General features: G+C 34.7%; 1 protein-coding gene and 1 long non-coding RNA gene across 2 annotated transcripts; both read left to right on the top strand.

Annotated features, from left to right (window-relative positions):
- The first annotated feature begins 346 nt into the window (after positions 1-346).
- LOC126724132 (uncharacterized) lies at positions 347-4,215 on the top strand. Its single transcript, XR_007654629.1, has 4 exons — positions 347-573; positions 3,460-3,597; positions 3,717-3,769; positions 3,872-4,215. It is a non-coding gene; the product is annotated as an uncharacterized LOC126724132 (long non-coding RNA).
- A 9,100-nt stretch (positions 4,216-13,315) lies between these two features.
- LOC126722824 (G-type lectin S-receptor-like serine/threonine-protein kinase LECRK1) lies at positions 13,316-15,766 on the top strand. The gene has a single exon (XM_050425964.1). The coding sequence runs from the start codon at positions 13,316-13,318 to the stop codon at positions 15,764-15,766; it is 2,451 nt and encodes an 816-aa protein (XP_050281921.1).
- The last annotated feature ends 3,901 nt before the right edge of the window (positions 15,767-19,667 follow it).

The following is a 19,667-nucleotide window of genomic DNA, read 5'->3' as shown; positions in this document are numbered from 1 at the left end:
GACCCACCAAGATTTGTATACATCAATAGAATGAGTTGATAAATGTTATATCTATATTCTACATATTACTAAAAGCTGAAACGTAGCATTTAATGTTGCTACACTAACATTGAGCCACATCAGCAGCCACATCATTCCCATCCTTTTTCAGAATTTTTAATTTAATTTTAAAATAGATTTTACCAATTTTAAAATACTAATAAAAATAAAATTATTTCTAGCCCTATTTCTACTTTAAAGTCCACTTCTTATACTTTTAATTCCACTATAAAGCCCAAGCCCACACTCAAAGCCTTTTCAACTAAATCCCTGATGTTTTTTCATTATTACAACTTCCTATCTCCCAGTCCCACATTTTTTTTCATTGTTTCAAGTTTAGTCCCTTCCCCTTCCCCACGTTTTGATTCTCATGGTTTCAGCTTCTATTCTACTGTTTCACTCACGGTTTCATCTTCCTGATCTACGGTTTCAGCTTCTGTTTTGGCTTCTAATGGCAACCTCTTTGTCTTCCTTCCTTCCTTCCTCTCTTGACATCTATATAAATACTAACGTAAGCGGGGTGGTTCAATTGAGGTATCCCTACATTCCAATTTCTTTTGTGCTCTATTCTTTTGCTTGATGTTTTTTTTTTTTTTCCCTTTCGATGTTTGTTTCTACCTAGGGTGTTGAATTTGTTATTGCTGGGTTATTTAATTGGAGCACTGCTTCTATTGGGTATGTTCATTATGATTTTCTAGCTATATTGAATCTATATATTAAATCTGTCACCTTTTACTATTTCGTGCTGTGCTCTATTCTTTTGTTTGATGGTTAATTTTTTTTTTTTCTTTCTACATTTGTTTCTACCTAGGGTGTTGAATTTGTTACTGCTGGGTTACTTAATTGGAGCACTGCTTCTTTTGGGCATGTTTATTCTGATTTTCTAGCTATTTTGAATCTATATATTAAATCTGTCATCTTTCTTATTAATCTTAGGATAAATTCCAAAAAACACCCCTGAGGTTTGGGTTAATTACAGTTAGGTCCAAGATATTTTGAAAATGACCAATTTGGTCCTTAAAAGACAAAAAAACCCTTACACCGTTATCCCTCTTAACCCTCCGTTACACTTTTCTTTTCTTGTCTTTCTTCCTCACAGACCTGCTCTCCCACTCTCCCTCTTGGTGGTTCCTTTGATTCTCACAGCCAAAACCCCACTCTCCCTCTCTAACCTCAGATCTGCTACTACCACCACCAGCCATAAAACCTAGCCAAACCATAGCATCAAGACCCAAATCCAAAAAACCTTTAGCATCCTCCACTGCAAATCCAAAAAACCATAGCATCCTCCACTGAAAATCCACCCCATACCGGAAACCACCACCACCACCATTGAAAACCACCGCCGGCCAGAAAACCCAAAGAGAAAAAAAAAAACCCAAAACAAGCCACACAAACATCAGATCCCACCACCACCGCCGGCCACAAGACCCAAAGAAAAAAAAAACCCACAAACCAACCACATCAGAGCCCACCAAAAAAATCATCAACAAACCAAAACCAACCACTAGAAAACGCACCACCACCGCAAAAACCACCTAAACCACAACTCACAGCCACCAAACCCACGCACCACTATGAAGAAAAGAGGCATGGACGAGAGAAACAGAGGCTTGAGAGGGAGGAGAGTGGATCGGCTTGGAGAGAGAGAGAGGATGAGAGGGAGAAGGAGAGGTATGAGGAAGAAGAGAGGAAACAGAGAGACAGACAGGATTGAGAAAAAAAAAAAAAAAGTAACGGAGGAAATAAATATGGTAATAACAGTATAAGGGTTTTTTTGTCTTTTAAGGACTAAATTGGTCATTTTCAAAATATCTTGGACCTAACTGTAATTAATCCAAACCTCAGGGGTGTTTTCTGGAATTTAGCCTTAATCTTATTTTTCCACTTGCTGGTTGGTTTCTCACTGTCCCAAAAAACCAACAATATTATTTTGAATTCTAGGTTTTATATTTTATTTTGCGAATTGGAAGGTTTAACATCAATTAAGACAGATATCATGTGCTTTCTTATGATATAAAAGCCATGGAAGAGTTGGGTTTTTGGCTTTACACTATTCATGGAATAATTTAATTAGTTTTGTAGTTTCGTATATTTGATAGCCTTCAATTTGTTTGTTCTGTCTATTTGTTATGTTATTGTTGTTGTTTGTTGTGTTACAGGAACTGTTCAATGTGTAAATAATTTGTATATTTCTGTTTTAAACTATTAATTTCTTTTATTTATAATAAAAATCGTTAATATCTTAGACATTATTTAGAAGAAAAAAAATCCTATATCTTTGACATTGTTACATGAGGTGTGGAATTCTAACTTGGCTTTGATTGTTTGAACTATTTGATGTGCTCATCCCACAATTAGGATTGTTCATTATCGGTTTTATGGTACATTCTAATGTTGAAATCTTGTGCACACCATGTGTTTGACAAAATGTCTTACTTACTCTTACATTAGTTTATATCCACTTCATGGTTTGTGCATGTTGGTTTTAGTTGCCATTGGTCATTGCATTTTTTCTAATGTGCATTTAGGCATACTATGTCATCAACATAAGTGGCAATTTAGTACTATGTACACTAGAACTTTCCATCATCAAAACCCAAATTGCAACATTAGAAAATTTAATAATCTTCTTGAATAGGAATGAATTTTGGACTATACCTGCTTTATTAATATATGTATATAACTAAATAGCTATAGCTTTAAATTTGATTGAGATCATCTAGATAGGCATGTTTTATAAATTAATTGGGGTAAAGTAAACAAAAAATTACATCTAATTATATGTAGCCATTCTTAGACCTCATACTCCTATTAATGGCCCACATCTTTCCTAAATATCTAGGTCAAGTTAATTACATTTCAAATGTATGCAATTCATATCACTTCCTGGTGGTAGTTTCTTTCTTATTTGATGTGTTGTTTAAGAAAATAGGGCAATGATTAGTGAAGGAAAAGACAATTCAATTTTGGTCAGTGGAGATAGAGGTGCTGGTAAAATTGAGACAACAAAGCTGCTCATGAGATATCTTGCACAGTTAGGTGGGCAATCTAGAGTAGAAGGATGCACAATTAGATTTCAAATTTTCCTAAATGAGTATATGCTTGGCATAATATCAAAAGAATTAAGTAAGAATCAAGGTTTATGTCCACATTGACCTTTAATATCACAGTCCAACCCAGTTCTTGAGGCCTTTGGCAATGCCAAAACAATTCGAAACAACAACTCAAGGTTTTTATTAGCTTTCCATGGTTTGCTTTTCAATGAAGACTATCTTTACACTTTTGTTTCTTTCATTTCAATTATACATACTACATATATATTTCTTAATTATGCATATGTTTTAGGTATATCTGTTTGAACTTCTCATTATAATGTCTCTTTCATGTCATAGTGACATTTTTTCTTTTTTTGAAAAGGTCATAGTGACATTATTATGTAGATATAGTTGGGCAGAAATTAGAATGAATCTGCTGGAAAGTCCGCCTATTTGCTAAATTACCAATTCTGAAAGAAAATACCATTGCTTTTATCTCCTATGTGCCACACCACCTTAGGTATTTTACAATATTCTGCTCATTAATTTGTCTCTTTATATATGTCATTTTAAATATAAGTTCTATTTCAAGTGTTTTTTTTTTTTTTTTTTAATTTGCTCGCATTTTCTTTTTATTAGGGAGGATTTGATATGATATGCAGTAGGAGAGACAAGATTGAAACTCCAAAGCAGTTAAGATTCTTTTTTTATTATTTTTTCTGGCATATTTATTGACTTTCTACCAAGTTTTTATGCGCTAAGACTAACTGATTGCAAATGGATATGATTTTCAGTTTAAGCAAGCAGAAGAAACAGCATTGAAGCTTGATTTGGACAGGCGTTAATATGTTGTTACTTATGCAGTGAGCCACATCAAGTGCAATTTCTACTCATTATAATGTCTATCAATATTGTATGCTTTGTTTGAGGACCCAGGTTGTGTTGTAAAGCTGTTTGTACCATAAAGTTGTTCATTTCCCTGCCTTTGTATTGATTAATAACAGCAGCTAGATAAATGTGTGGCCTAGCAAAATGCCACATGTTGAAGTTATCATTTCTTTAAACTTTAAAGTTCATCTGTTAAGGCAACATGGAGCAGTTGTAAGTTATTAATGAAAAGAGAATATGGACGCACTAATAGAGGTGAGTGACTAATGGGGATACTTTGTCATGGACAATGGGAATTAAATTGCGAGAACCATGATTGGGGCTAGGGGGTTTGGTGTCATGGTGAAGAATAAGTTTTTATTTATTTTTTGGTTATCTTATATTCATTATTAAGGAATAGGATATTTTCGTGATAGTTGAACAAGCACCCTTTTCAATATTAATTGTTTAGTAACCAATACCAATCAAGCTTTATACTCAATAACAAAAATTTGATTCCTTAATTAAAAGATTAGTGTTATTCTATAAAAATTCAATTCATAATATATTTGAATTGTCATTGTAAATATGAGACTTCTTTTTTGTTCATTTGTTTGTGTTTGGATTAAATTTAAGTTTATGGATTGTGTTTTTGTTCATTGTAATTTAAGTTTCATTGATATTTTTGATTTAGTAAATTAATGTTTCGTATCAAAAGTAGGAAATTTTTGAGACTAGAATTCAATGTACAGTCAAAGAGGAAGAAACAAAGAATTGTTTAAATTTTCATACACAATAACTTTTCTGTGCATCTCATGGGTTAGCGACTGGTTATATTAAAAAAAAAAAAAAAAAAAAAAAACACACAGACACAAATTATGGAGCATATTTGAGAACCTTGAGGACTCTGTAGGCTAGGGGACACTTTTTTGGCGATAGCCCTCACATGTCAGGTTTTGCTCGACCTATATGTACACATGCAGTACACGTATTTCATGTTTATTTTCATAGAAAGTAATAAATTTCTTGAAAATTTTCATGTCAAAATTAAATGGATTATGGTTTTTGGTTTTTTATGTGGTCTTTTAAGGTTGTGAATGATGCCAGGCAGATAGTATCAAAAGGATCAGCTTCAAGCGTCAAGCTCCAAGCTGCAACCTGAGCAGGACAAGCATAAAGACTCAATTGTTGTTTCTGTATAAATGACTTGTAGTAGTTCTGTTTTTAGTTCTTTATGCTACTGGTAGTTTAGTGTTGGTAGTAATAGTGATATTTATGGACATGTGTAGGTAGCTGATAGGTGTGTTTTCATATTGCTAGTTTTGGAGGGAATAGCTCCGTATAATTTGGGATTAGTTAGGTAGTTAGTGATACTTCAATCTGGTATAAATACCTCTGCTTGTACAGTTTTCATTTTGATTAATACAATATAATCTTCATCAAAATTCATACGGTGTCAAAGCACTCTAAGCTTTTCTAGACTCTTCTTAGTCTCATTCCAGATTTTCTTTCATGCTTGAATTTTCTCACAAGCTTTTCTTCTGAGATTTTCTAGAATTTTGCTTCAAAATCATCTTAGTCTCATTCTGAAGAAGATTCGCCTCAAATTTTCTCTTTTAATCTTGATTTTTCCTTCAAAATTACATCAAATCATTCTTCCAAGCTTGAAGTTCTTCAATGGCGACCATTGCAAATTCTGCTTCTGTTACCATAATTGATGAATCACATCCTTTCTTTTTACACTACGGAGAGAATACAGGTGCAATTCTTGTTGCTCAACCTTTAGTCAATGATAACTATGCTAGTTAGGCTAAATCAATGTAAAGAGCTTTGGGAGCTTAGAGCAAATTAGGGTTTATTGATGGAAGTCTTTCACTTACTCCTTCCATGGCAAAAAATCCATTACTTGTTCAAGCTTGGACCAAGTGCAACAACATGGTTGTATCCTGGAAATTGAATTGTGTTTCTCCAAAGATTCTTGCAAGTGTTGTTTGCAAGAACACTGCTTTAAAGGTCTGGACTGATCTCAAGAATCGGTTTTCTCAAAAGAATGGACCAAAGCTTTTTCAGCTTCAGAAGGAGCTTGCAACGATTACTCAAGGAGATCTTTCTGACATAGATCATTTCACTCAATTGAATGCTCTGTGGGATGAAATTGAAAATTACAAAGCTTTACCATGTTGTACTTGTGGGTCTTGCACTTGTTCAATCAATGAGAAGTTGACACAATATCAATTGCAAGATTCAGTGATGCAGTTTCTTATATGACTCAATGAGACATACAGTTAGGTCCGAGGGCAAATCTTGCTGATGGATTCTCTTCCTTCAATCAATAGGATGTATTCTTTCTTGATTCAAGATGAGAGCCAAAGGTCCATTGGTCATTCCACTGATGCCTTAATTGAATCCACTGCTTTGGCAACCAAGTCATCTGTTGGAATTGTTGGTTTTGGAAACACTTATGGAAATAATTTAGGTGCTAAATGTAATAAGAACAAAGGGAAGGAGAGGCCATTGTGTAGTCATTGTGGGGTCATAGGTCACACCATAGAGAAATACTACAAACTCCATGGTTACCCTCCTGGTTACAATTCCAAGGGCAAGAATGCAAAGGCTAATCAAGTTGTAGGACCTGATTTTGGTGCAAAATTTGGTGTTGTAGAGTCAGTTTCTGTTCCTGTGCAGCAATCTTTTCCTTCTCAAGCTTTCTCATTTACTATAGAACAATGTCAAAGGATTTTGGCTATGATTGGGGGTTCAAGCAGTAGCCAAGGTAATATGGCAACACCTGAAGTTGTTCCCATTGCAATGGCCAACAGTGTCACAGCCACTACTCCACTTGCAGGTACCTTTTTCAACTTAAAGCATTCTGTATTTGTGGCCAAGGTAGTGAATAGAAATGCTTTTAGTTTCAATACTTGGGTCTTAGATACAGGTGCCACTGATCACATAATTTGTTCTGTTAGCCTTTTAACCTCTGTCACCATTTTAACCCAATGTGTTGTTGAATTACCTAATGGTGAAAGTGCTCAAGTAACTCACATTGGCACAGTCAAGCTTTCTGCAACCTTAATTCTTGATCATGTTCTATGTGTTCATTCCTTTTCTTTTAATTTGTTGTCTATTAGCAAACTGACTCAACAACTCCCATATTGTCTTGTTTTTCTCTCTCAATTTTGCTTCATCCAGGACCTTTCATCTTGGAAGACGATTGGAATAGGTGAAATGTATAATGGCCTCTACTTGTTGCAAAGATCAGATTGCATTAGTTCCTCTTCTTGGCAGATCATCTTCTCAAACACAAGTCTAACCCTCTCAAACACAAGTCTGGTCATTCTTTTTCTTCTGTTAATTTTGCATTAGGTCACCCTTCCATGAATAAGCTGCTATCTTTGCAAGATAGCTTATCTGTTTCCTTTGACTCTTGTAATGATGTTTGTAACATTTGTCCTAAGGCAAAACAGAAAAGGTTACCATTTCCTTTTAATAACAACTTTTCTTCTTCTGCATTTGATCTTGTTCATGTTGATATATGGGGACCTTACTCTATTTCTACTCATGAAGGTTTTGAATACTTCTTCTCCATTGTTGATGATGCTACTAGATATACTTGGATTCATCTTTTAAAGGCTAAATTTGAGGTTAGAGGGTACCTCATTTCTTTCTATAAATTGATTCAAACCCAATTTGGTACCAACATTAAATCTATTAGATCTGATAATGGACAAGAGTTTCTTCTTACTGATTTTTACTCTGCTCATGGCATAATTCACCAAAAGAGCTGTGTTTACACTCCTCAATAGAATTCTGTTGTAGAGAGAAAGCATCAGCGAGCACTTAGAATTCAGTCAAATGTCCCTTTATGCTATTGGGGAGACTGCATTCTCACTGCAACTCATATTATTAACAGATTACCCTCTCGCATTCTCCAAAACAAATCTCCTTTTGAGCTCCTTTTTCATATTAAACCTTCCTATGACCATTTAAGAGTGTTTGGTTGCTTATGCTACTCTTCCATTATTTTTGTTCATAAAGACAAGTTTCAACCTAGGTCACAAGCTTGTGTTCTATTGGGTTACCCTCCTGCCACAAAGGGTTATAAGCTCCTTAATCTCACTTCTAGAAAAGTTTTCATTTCTAGGGATGTGATCTTCCATGTGTCCATTTTTCCTTTTATTTCCTTAGACTCTATGTATTCCACTCCATCTACTACTTCCCTTCCTCCTGTGTCAAATTCTACTCTTACTACATTCCCTTTAGATTCTACTTCCTTCCCTATGTTTCATGCTTCTTTTATTAATGATCAGCATTTTGCATCTAATGTTGATTCAGATTCTGATATTGATGATGATGCTACTCCTAGCTCATCACCATCTGATTCACTTCAGGGTGCCCATCTTACTGATCCTAGCTCACAACCTGCTCCTATTTCATCCAATGACTCACTTCCTCAGACCACTCTGCCAGTTACCTCCCAACCTGCTACTTTGCCTGATGCTTCCTCTCCTCAACAACCATCTCTTTCTCAACCTGTTCCTTTAGTTGAGCCTCCTTTGGTTGTCCAACCCCAACTTCCAAAATAAGGTCTTAGGAGGTCTGCCAGAGTGTCTCACAAACCATCATATTTGCAGTCTTATCATTGCAACTAGGTGAGTGCTTCACCCTTCATTCAATCTCTTCCTAAGAAAGGTACCTCTCATCCACTTCAAAACTTTCTTTCTTATTCTAAACTTTCTGCCACCCATCGAAATTTTTCCAATTCTATATCTTCTATTGTGGAACCTACTACCTATGCCTAGGCTATTCAAGATCCCAATTAGAGGGAGGCTATGGCTGCTGAGATTGCTACCTTAGAAGCTAATAATACTTGGTCTTTGACTCATTCATCTGCTCATAAGAAGCCTATAGGCTGTAAATGGGTGTATAAGATCAAACATAAGGCAGATGGGAGCATAGAAAGGTATAAACTAGGCTTGTTGCCAAGGGATTCACTCAAAGGGAGGGTTTAGACTACTTATAAACTTTTTCCCCAGTAGCTAAAATGGTATCCATTAAGGCTTTGCTTGCTGTGGCTGCTATGAAAGGGTGGTGTTTGTCTCAACTTGATGTGAATAATGCTTTCCTACATGGAGAGCTTGATGAAGAAGTTTACATGGTTTTGCCCCCAAGCTTTCACAATAAGGAGGAGTTGTTTGTAAATTGAATAAGTCGTTATATGGTCTCAAGCATCTAGGCAATGGTTCTCTAAGTTTTCTCAAGCCTTGGTTCAACTGGGTTTTCAACAGTCTAAGGCAGATTACTCGCTTTTCACAAGAAGTACTTCTAGTAGCTTTATTGCACTATTGGTGTATATGGATGATATGCTTATTGCTAGTGATAATGTGAAGGCAATAGATAAGCTTAAAGTGTTGCTAGATAGGCAGTTCAAGCTTAAGGACTTGGGAGACTTAAAGTTCTTTTTGGGCTTGGAGATAGCAAGATCCAAAGAAGGCATACACTTATGTCAAACGAAGTATGCTTTAGAGCTTCTAGAGGATGTAGTTAGGTTGTAAGCTAGCAAAGACACCTATGGAGTAGAATTTGAAGTTGAGTAAGTTTGAAGGGAAGGAATTGAAGGATCCTAGCATGTATAGAAGATTAATTGGAAGGCTGCTTTACTTAACTATCACGAGACTTGATATCACATTTGCAGTCCATAGGCTAAGTCAATTTATGGCTAAGCCTAGATTGCCACACCTGCAAGCTACAAATAGAGTTCTACACTATATCAAAGGAACAAATGGACAAGGTTTGTTGTTCTCTAGTCAATCTGAGTTGCATATCAAGGCATTTGCATATGCAGATTGGGCTGCATTCCCTGATACCCAAAGATCAACTACAGGCTATTGTGCCTTTATTGGAGATTCTCTTGTTTCTTGGAAATCTAAGAAGCAACAAATAGCCTCAAGGTCATCAACAGAGTCATAGTATAGAGCAATGGCTGTTGCTATTTGTGAAATTGTGTGGTTACTTAGTTTTCTGAAGGACATTAAGGTTGCACATCCTAAGGCAGCTCTGCTTTTCAGTGACAGTCAGGCTACTTTACACATTGGGGCAAATCCTATGTTCCATGAAAGGACGAAACATATTGAAATAGATTGCCGCATTGTCAGGGATAAAGTATTAGCTAAGGTGATAAGGCTGCTACATGTTAGAACTAAGGCTCAAGTTGGAGATTTATTGACAAAAGCTCTAAGTTCACAACAATTTTCTCATTTGTTGTCCAAGATGAACTTAATGAATATACATTCCCCTGTTCCTCTTGAGGGGGAGTATCAGGAGGATCAACTTCAAGCTTCAAGTTCCAAGCTGCAACCTGAGCAGGACAAGCATAAAGACTCAATTGTTGTTTCCGTATAAATGACTTGTAGTAGTTCTGTTTTTAGTTCTTTATGCTACTAGTAGTTTAGTGTTGGTAGTAATAGTGATATTTCAAGGTTTTTAAACCCGAACCGTTCATTGAACCATAAAAGGGAGAGGTTCAAGGTTTTTGAGGTCGAACCAAGGTCGAACCGTGATGACGTCATAATTAATTTAATGATTATTTTAAATATAAATAAATACATTAAATTAGTAAAAATAGAAAAATTAGATAAAATAGTCTCCAAATAAATATGAGATTTATCTTTCAAATATATTTTTCATATCATAATTTTCATAAGACACAAAAAATATTAAATTTTAAGCAAATCTAATAAATAAACAAATAAATAAGTATATAACAATATTATAGTGGATGATATAATGAGTATAAAAGTTTTATACTCATTATATCATCCACTATAATATTGTTATGAAAATACTGTGGACATCTCATTTCTTTTTTAAATTTCTTATACTTTTCAAAGTGAAATGATATGTCCATAATATTTTTACAACAAATTCTAAGTGATAGGTTGTTATTGTTGAGTTAAAAAAGTAATTTTAGTGCTAAATTTAAATTTGAACCAATAATAACTAACCACCCGTGATTTGTTGTAAAAATATTGTGGACATAGTACTTCACATTTTCAAATTGCCTAAGTACAATCCATTTTTCCTTTTTTTGTTTCTTTTTTTTTTTCTTCCTTTTTTCTCCACCGTTTGATTGATTGATTTATCTCCTCCACCATTTATAATTCTACATCTTTATCTATTTCTTTTTTCTTTTATTTTTTTACTAATATCTTAAATTTTTCTCATCCACCCATTTAAAAATTTTACCTTCCCAATGCCTCTTTTACTTTCCCAATGCCTGCTTCTAGTAATACTCAGACAAAACAAAATGATGCAGATAAGGATAATGCGAAGATGGGTACAATAGCTTCCAGTAATGCTCAGGAAAAAAAAAAAATGCTTTCCCAATACCTAGTTGCCTACACCGCTACACGTTTCTTTAGTGTTCCCTCTTTCTCTTTTTTGATGAACCCTCTTCACTCTTTCTTCTTCACAAATCTCCTCAGTCCTCACAAAACTCTTCCTTTGCCTCCTTCTCAGTTTCACTCACAGAAACAATCATGGTTTTTTTCTTTTTTCTTTTGGGTCAAAAACTCTTGCAGAGCATTACATTGTCATCGTGCAGTGGCTGCTCTTTTCTTCTTCTTTTCTTTCTTTTTTTTTTCTTTCAAAAAAAAATTTCACAGAAGCTCTCATTGCCGAAAAGAAATTTTCGCCTGAAACTATCTAGAGCATTGATGCGAGTTCAACATTTGACAAAATGTTATGGTTGAAGCTTCAACAATGGTGATTTGGTGCTATGAGTCTGTAATGTTTTTATTTTTTTTAATAAAAATAGCTCTAACTTGAACCGCCAGAACCGCTCACGGTTCACAGAAAAACTACAAGTTTTGGACACAACCCGGTACAATCATACCTCGGTCCTCGGATCAGAGGCCAGGTGTTATCGAAAACACGGCCAAAGTTCCACACTACTCGGCAACCCTCTTGGATGGTTTATTTTGGGTTTCTCATTCTCGAACAACTACCTCACGCGCGTTACGGTACACTCAGCTGTTATCTCGGTTAGTCTCGTAAGTTTAATCTGCTATGGGTTGGTATTATTATATTTGATAGTTTCAATAGGTTCAAATTAATTGCTTTTTGATATGAGGTTTCTTGCTCCGAGTGTCGTTAAATAAAAATACACATGAATGGGTTAATACATTTGTCTCCTATTAATTTTAATTTTAGCATATTTCAAGAATGGGTTAATACATTTGTCTCCTAAAATTTAATTGTGGTAGGTGAACTTTGACTTCTTTTTTTTTTTTTTTTTCCCTTTTTAGTGTTTTGCATTTTAGGATACAATGGGGCCTTTTTAATGCATTTTATTGACCAATAAAAATGTTAAAATTTTTTTAACTAAAATATATAAATAAATATATTATATATATATATATATATATAATTTTTTTACAAGTGGGGCCTTCTTTTATTTGGGGGCCTTAGACGATTGCATCTCTTGCATCTACTGTTAAGTCGGCCCTGCTGTTGGCCCAAGTGGTACCTAGTCACTAAGATCTTAGTGACTTTCAACTCAAGACTTCTAGCCCTTGCATAAATAATTACCCAGAAAAAAAAAAAAAAAAAAAAAAAAAAAAAAAAAAAAAAGTGTGTGAGCATGAGATAGTTCCTGCGTCAGACAGAGAGATAGAAAAGAACTTCTCCTCTATGTGTGCACCAGATTTAGGAACTGAGAGTGTCTTGCAACTTTTGTCTAAGTACAATAGGGTGTTCTCTAATTATTTGTGAGAGAACCAATGGTGTATTTGGGGTTTGGTTTTGTGTGAATGTTTTCAAGCCATTGTTGTAATCTCCACAGTTATAGTGAAAATTTATTTTGTCACCTCCCATGGATGTAGGCATATTGCTGAACCATAAAAATTTCTTGTGTCCTATTTTCTTCTCTCTCTTCTTTAACCTTGTGTTAACAGATTTTTTCACCCAATTCTCACAACAAAATTGAAAACTTTTTGCTAAAAGTACTATAAATAAAGTTAAAATATAACTAAAATAGTACAGTTAGACTCATTATTAGTACCAAAAATTACAATGGAACCCATGAAGAGTAGCAAAAATGAACTGAATAGTAAAAAAATTGGCTTTTTAAGCCAATGCTAAATGCACACTAGCTACCCACTTATTCTACTGTTAATGCGAAAGACAACAGTCAACATGTTTATGCGAAAGTTTTTCTCTTTTTTAACTATTTATTTATTTTTAGAAGCTGCCTTCCTTTGACGTTGATTGTTTTGGTTGTTAGCATAAATTCAATCATGTTCACCATGGCCACACAAAGTTCATCATAATAAGACCACCATTTACCACTTACGTATTATCTCTATCTTTCTCCAATGGCTTCAGCAACTGCTCTTTTTCACAATCATTTGCTTGTCTTTGTCATCACTCTCCTGGTTCCTGCAATAGCTCAAGTTAATACCAACGTAAGTGTGGGTTCAGCTCTCTTTGCCACTGATGATAACTCCACGTGGACTTCACCATCTGGTGATTTTTCATTTGGATTCCGCCGCCTTCCAGGTCAACAAGATCAGTTCCTTCTTGCTATCTGGTTTGCTAAGATACCAGATAAAACTATAGTTTGGTCTGCAAACGGACGCCATCCAGCAGAGAGAGAATCAAAAGTTGAGCTTAACACAGCTGGACAGCTTGTACTCGAAGCACCAGGTGGATGGGAGTTGTGGAGGTCCAACTACAATGACAACCCTCATGTATCAAATGGGGCTATGCTAGACACTGGGAATTTTGTTATAACAAGCAAAAACTCCAGCATCATATGGAATAGCTTCGATATACCAACCAATACCATGTTACCAACCCAAGTATTGGGTTTTGGGAGCAGCCTTTTCTCTACCATGTCCGAAAAAAGCTACAGGGTGGGTAAATTTCATCTCCGTTTCAGACAACAAAATATTTCAAATTCCTCATACGATCTGATACTTAATCAAATAGGTGTCTACACCCAAAATACTTACGGAGCTTATTATGCTGAACTTAATGTTACTGAGCTGATCATGGATAAGTCAGGCTACCTTCTAGTCAAGAGTTCACGGGGAGCTATATCCAACCTTTCATCAGAGGGTGAGGTCTTGAGGACAGACTCAGACTCCTACTACAGGGCAACACTTGACTTTGATGGTGTTTTCAGACTCTATACTCACCCGAAGAATTTTACTGGAGACCAAACCTGGTCTGCAACTAGGTATGCTCCTGAAAACATCTGCCTGGATATTTTGGACACTTTTGGAAGTGGCCCTTGTGGTTATAATAGCATATGTTCACTGAGAGCTTATGGTAAGCCAGAGTGCCAATGCGCCCCGGGCTTCTCTCTCTTGGATGTAAATAACAAGTATAGTGGCTGCAAACAAGACGATGTAAGCTACATGCATGAATGTAGCGAGATGGGTACTGTGATTTCGGAAGATCAATTTGAAATCTTGGAGATGGAGAATGCTGATTGGCCATTAACTGCCTATGAAAAACTAGAACCCACAACAGAATTTGAATGCAAGAAATCTTGTCTGCACGATTGTTATTGTGCAGTTGCCATTTTCCAGGATCCGAAATATAATAATGGCACGGGAAGATGTTGGAAGAAGAGATTACCGCTTTCTAATGGGAGGTACGACCGCAGTGCCGTTGATAGAAAAGCTCTATTCAAGATATTGAAATTGAATAGCTCTTCACAGAATCCTACAAATCCAAATCCAGGCCAAGGAAAGCAGAATCAAGCAACATTGATCCTTGCAGTCCTCCTAGGTACTTCTGTATTTTTTAATTTCTTTTCTGTAGCTGCAATTTCTCTAGTTTTCTTCTGTTTGTGGCAAGGAAAACTACCACATTTCTACAGAACCTTACATACAAAAGATCTTGATATGAATCTTCGTTCATTTACATACAAAGATCTTGAAGAAGCCACTAGTGGATTCAAAGAAGAATTGGGTAGGTGTTCTTTTGGCGCTGTTTATAAAGGGGTATTAGTATCAAGTCATAGCAAATATGTTGCTGTCAAGAAGCTAGACAAGATGATAAAGGAAGGTGAGAGGGAATTCAAAACTGAAGTAACTGTGATCGGCCAAACTCACCATAGGAATTTGGTACGGTTACTTGGCTATTGTGATGAAGGTGAACACCGAATTTTGGTGTACGAGTTTATGTACAATGGCTCATTGTCGAGTTTCCTATTTGGAGTAATAAGACCAAGTTGGCAACAAAGAATGCAAATTGCATTAGGAATTGCTAGAGGACTAATGTACTTACATGAAGAATGCAGCTTGCAAATCATTCATTGCGACATAAAGCCTCAAAACATACTCTTGGATGATTTTTTTATAGCCAAAATTTCTGACTTTGGATTGGCAAAGCTTTTGATGAACCAACAAACCCGGACTCTCACTGGCATCCGGGGGACTAAAGGCTATGTTGCACCAGAATGGTTCAGGAACACACCTGTCTCAGTAAAGGTGGATGTTTATAGTTTTGGTGTCATGTTGTTGGAGATTGTTTGCTGCAGGAGATGTGTGGAAGTTGAGATGGAGAGGGCAGCAATACTTACAGAGTGGGCTTATGATTGCTATAGTAAAGGGAAAGTTGAAAGATTGGTGGAAAATGATGAAGAGGCTATTAGTGATATGAAGTGGGTGAAGAAGCTAGTAATGGTGGCAATTTGGTGTGTACAGGATGTGCCATTATTGAGGCCTTCCATGAGAGAAGTCACTCATATGCTAGAAGGAATTCTTGAGATTTCTGCACCTCCATGTCCTTTCCTCTACAGTTCAACGTCCTAAGCTGAAAAGTCATCAATGGGATTTTCAAATAATAGTTGTGTCTAAGTGATATAGTGCCATAATAGGCCAAATAATTTCCAAATAAGCATTTTCGTGACTGCCTTTGAAAGTGTAGTCATTTGGAAAGATTGTATTAATCAATAGATCTTGTCTTGAATTTAAGCTTAGTACTACCACTTACTAGGTGTAGTGTGTTTTGTAAATTACCATGTTTGTCTTGTAAATGTGCTTTGAGCTTTAGTTGTAACTTTGGGGGTTGTTGGTGTCTGTAGTCTATATATAGTGTGGATATCTACAAATTTAAACTACTGGTAAGTCTTTCATATTGATTCTATTGAATATTATCAGTGTGTCTGAGGATGACTTTCCTTCATCTATCTCAATGTTGGGCATAGCTTCCATTTATCAATCTCCTTCTGCTCTAGAATTTTCTAATCCTGAACTTCCTCCCTCATCCAAGAATTATCTGAATACTACTACAGTTTCCACAATTGTAATAACAGACAGGAAGCTGTTTCTGTCAAATAATGACAAATAGGAATTGATTATTCTATTACTAATCAATTATTTAGGAATTTGACAATCATTTTGGGTGAGCGTCTGTTTACCTTACACATGATTGGGAGCATGCTTCATTTCTTTTTGGATAGATTCTGGGTTTCTTTTCATCTGCAACAAGGTCTTAAGTCAAGAAAAACAAATGACCATGGAATCAGTTTAAAAAACACATTCGTATCTCTACGATAAATTTTCACATCTTCACAAGAAGAAAACATAAGATGTAGATCATACTTTACCGAGCATCTAAGGAAATCAATATTAGCAAATTATACCAAAATGACAGAAGATGAGAGTTTGACACTCTAAACCAGTAAAAAGAATCAACTAATGAAGACTTTATAAGCAGTTCTGAGTGAGCTGTAGCAAAATACATTGCATTAAAGTTGCTCCCTGAAGGAAGCACAACTGTAATCAAGAAGGCAGGCTACCCAAATCTTGGGAAATCCTCAAATTCAGATCACCTTTTAACTATTGATGTCATCTGTTTCTGTCCTGTTTAGCTTGTGGGCAATGCTCCCTAGAAAATTGACAGGCTAGATATTGTAGTCTCAACCAAAAGCATCATCATCTGTATAAGAGGAAATGGAGACTCTATGAGCTAGTGAGACACCTCCTTCCACATGATATGAATGAAAGCATGCGCTTCTCAATCAATCATGCTAAGAAAGTAATTTTGTTTCTTAGGCATGATTGCAGCAACCAGAGCTCAATGCCAAAGCACAAAAAAAATCATAAATATCAGCACAACCCTTGGCAGTTGGTCCTTTCCTTTTACAGTTTCAATTATTCAGGAATCTGTCCTCCTTCTAATTCCTCCTCTGCTAGGAAGACTCCTTGCACTTCTGAGAAATTCCTTCTTTCTTCCACAATTACTTCCTCAGTAAAAACACTTTCCAAATCAAGGAAGTCATCAGGATTTTTTTTTTTTTTTTTTTTTTTTAAGTACAACTGTGCTTTTCCAGCCGACTTGTTTGTTAGCAAAATAATTTAATCAAAGGAAGTTACATTATATTCACACATGTACATTTTATATTTCTCAATGTTTTGTTAGAATTTGTTTATTTTTTCCTGATGAAGCCATGTTTTGTTATATTCAATTTCACATTATGGGTGGAGAAAATGACAATCTAAATTAATATGAATTGTTAACAAGTCAAAATGAATACGACATCTGCGATGATAGGGACGTTGCCGATATGTGCAATGAGAATAGAATAACAAAAATAGATTATACTTTGGGAACAAGGATTTATTGGATCTGTGGATTTATTATTTTCATAGAAAGTAATAAATTTCTCGAAAATTTTCGTGCCAAAATTAAATGGATTATGGTTTTTGGTTTTTTATGTGGTCTTTTAAGGTTGTGAATGATCCCAGACAGATAGGATTGACACAGAAGATTAACCTCAGGCCGAGATGTGATTATTAATGGCAGCATGTAAAAATCAAAAAACAATGTTTAGTTTTTTTTTTTTTTTTTTTTTAAATGCTATAGCTAAGTTCTTATAATAGTTTTTATTTTTAATTTACCATTTCAACCACAATCTGAGAACCCATAAATCGTTGTTAGTTTATTATGCATAATCATTATACTCACCTCACAAAATCGAAAATCAAAGCCAAAATTTAAACCAACACAAGGTCTGAATTGTAGAGATAGGACAGAAGCTATCAAACTGTAAAGATTAGGATTGATAGAACTTACCAAATTTGGTCCTAATGTTATAGTTTGTTTGTAATTTAAAATCTTCTCTATACAAATTAATTCAATTTCAGATATATATATATATATATATATTTTTTTTCAAATTTAATTGACCTTGGACCAAAAAATTAGTGACGAGGAGCTTGCACTCAGATGTGGCAAAGATAAATTGATTTAGTGCAAAGATAGCAGGTGATGAAGAAGAATATAGAGCTTCTTTTAACAAAGTTGTAACTTGACTTTTGGTATGGATGATGGTGATTTCATTAGGATTTTAATCACAATTTAAACTTTTTAATCTTTGCTTTATTTAGGGGTATATAATATGATCTTTCATTATTTTATGAATTTATTCTGTAATTGTAAGCCAAAACCAAAAAATGGATCTATTTTTTAAATGAAATATGTTATCCATATGTAGAGAATCAACCTTAGATGTTATAATTAAATTTACCTCGATAAATCATTTTATTGCTGATATTATTTCTGCACAAAAATGGATTATTTCTACACCCTATTCTTTTATATAGTGGAATCTATTAAAAATAAATAAACAGTTTATATGATAGAAACAATAATTCTCTCAATTTGTTTTTTATTTTAATTTCTAATGTAGAAGACTCTTAAAGCCAAAAAATTATATGTCCAGTTAATTGCCCACTCTCTTTCAAGGAATGGAAAAAGAAAATTGTACACTTTAATTAGCCAAATTATAAATTCATTTAGGCTATATATATATATATATATAATTATTTATATTCATAACAATTTTTGTTCTTTTTATTTTCTTCCTATTAATGATATGAATAATATAATTGAACATAAGATGAGTGTTATAGGGCCATAAAGAATAGTTAGAAATTATTAAATGATTGGTCTGAAAAATGCTCCATACCCATTAACCTACTCATCCTCTCCAAAAAGTGGAGAAGACTCCTGATGGGACAAGTATCTTATGAGCTCTCTTAATATAATCAACTGTACTGAAGGGAGGATCAACCAGTATAAATAGGATCTCTTCCCATTTGAATAGGGCTTTAGAAATATAGTGAGAGAAAGAAAAGAATTTTGAGAGAGAGAGACTGCATTCACTTTTTAGTGATCAAGTGAAATCTCGACAAATCAATCTTCATGGTTTATTTGTAGTTCCACATTTTGTATATGTCAATTTTGAGTGGAATATATTTTGAAAATCTTACCAACAGATTACGTGTCATTTATATTGTTAACACCGAAAAGTTGTACTGGCCTCCCCTGTGGTTTTCCATTATTACACTTACTTCCCCTTTTAATTTGAAATAAAACACTCACTTTAAAAAATAAAAAATAAAATGCAAACTATTTATACTAATCTCCCTGGATGATAGAAAAAAGGCTTTTAAAAAATTGATATGTATGATAATTTTCCCTCCCATTTTCAGTTAGATGTGCAACACGTAGCTAGCATTTATTTGATTTTTAAACACCACATGTCTTATATCTAAAAAAAATTGAATTTGGAGGGTATTGGAGGATTCAATGGGTGATAGTCTTATCTCATTCACTTTTTGATCTACAAACTAAACTTTTGTGCATACTTTTAAAATACAAAAATACTTCAAATTTAAGAAGAGTTTAGTGGGGTAAATGAATTTA

This window comes from Quercus robur, chromosome 4, assembly GCF_932294415.1.
Source record: "Quercus robur chromosome 4, dhQueRobu3.1, whole genome shotgun sequence".
NCBI lineage: Eukaryota > Viridiplantae > Streptophyta > Magnoliopsida > Fagales > Fagaceae > Quercus > Quercus robur.
This window is presented reverse-complemented; position numbering and strand designations above follow the sequence as displayed.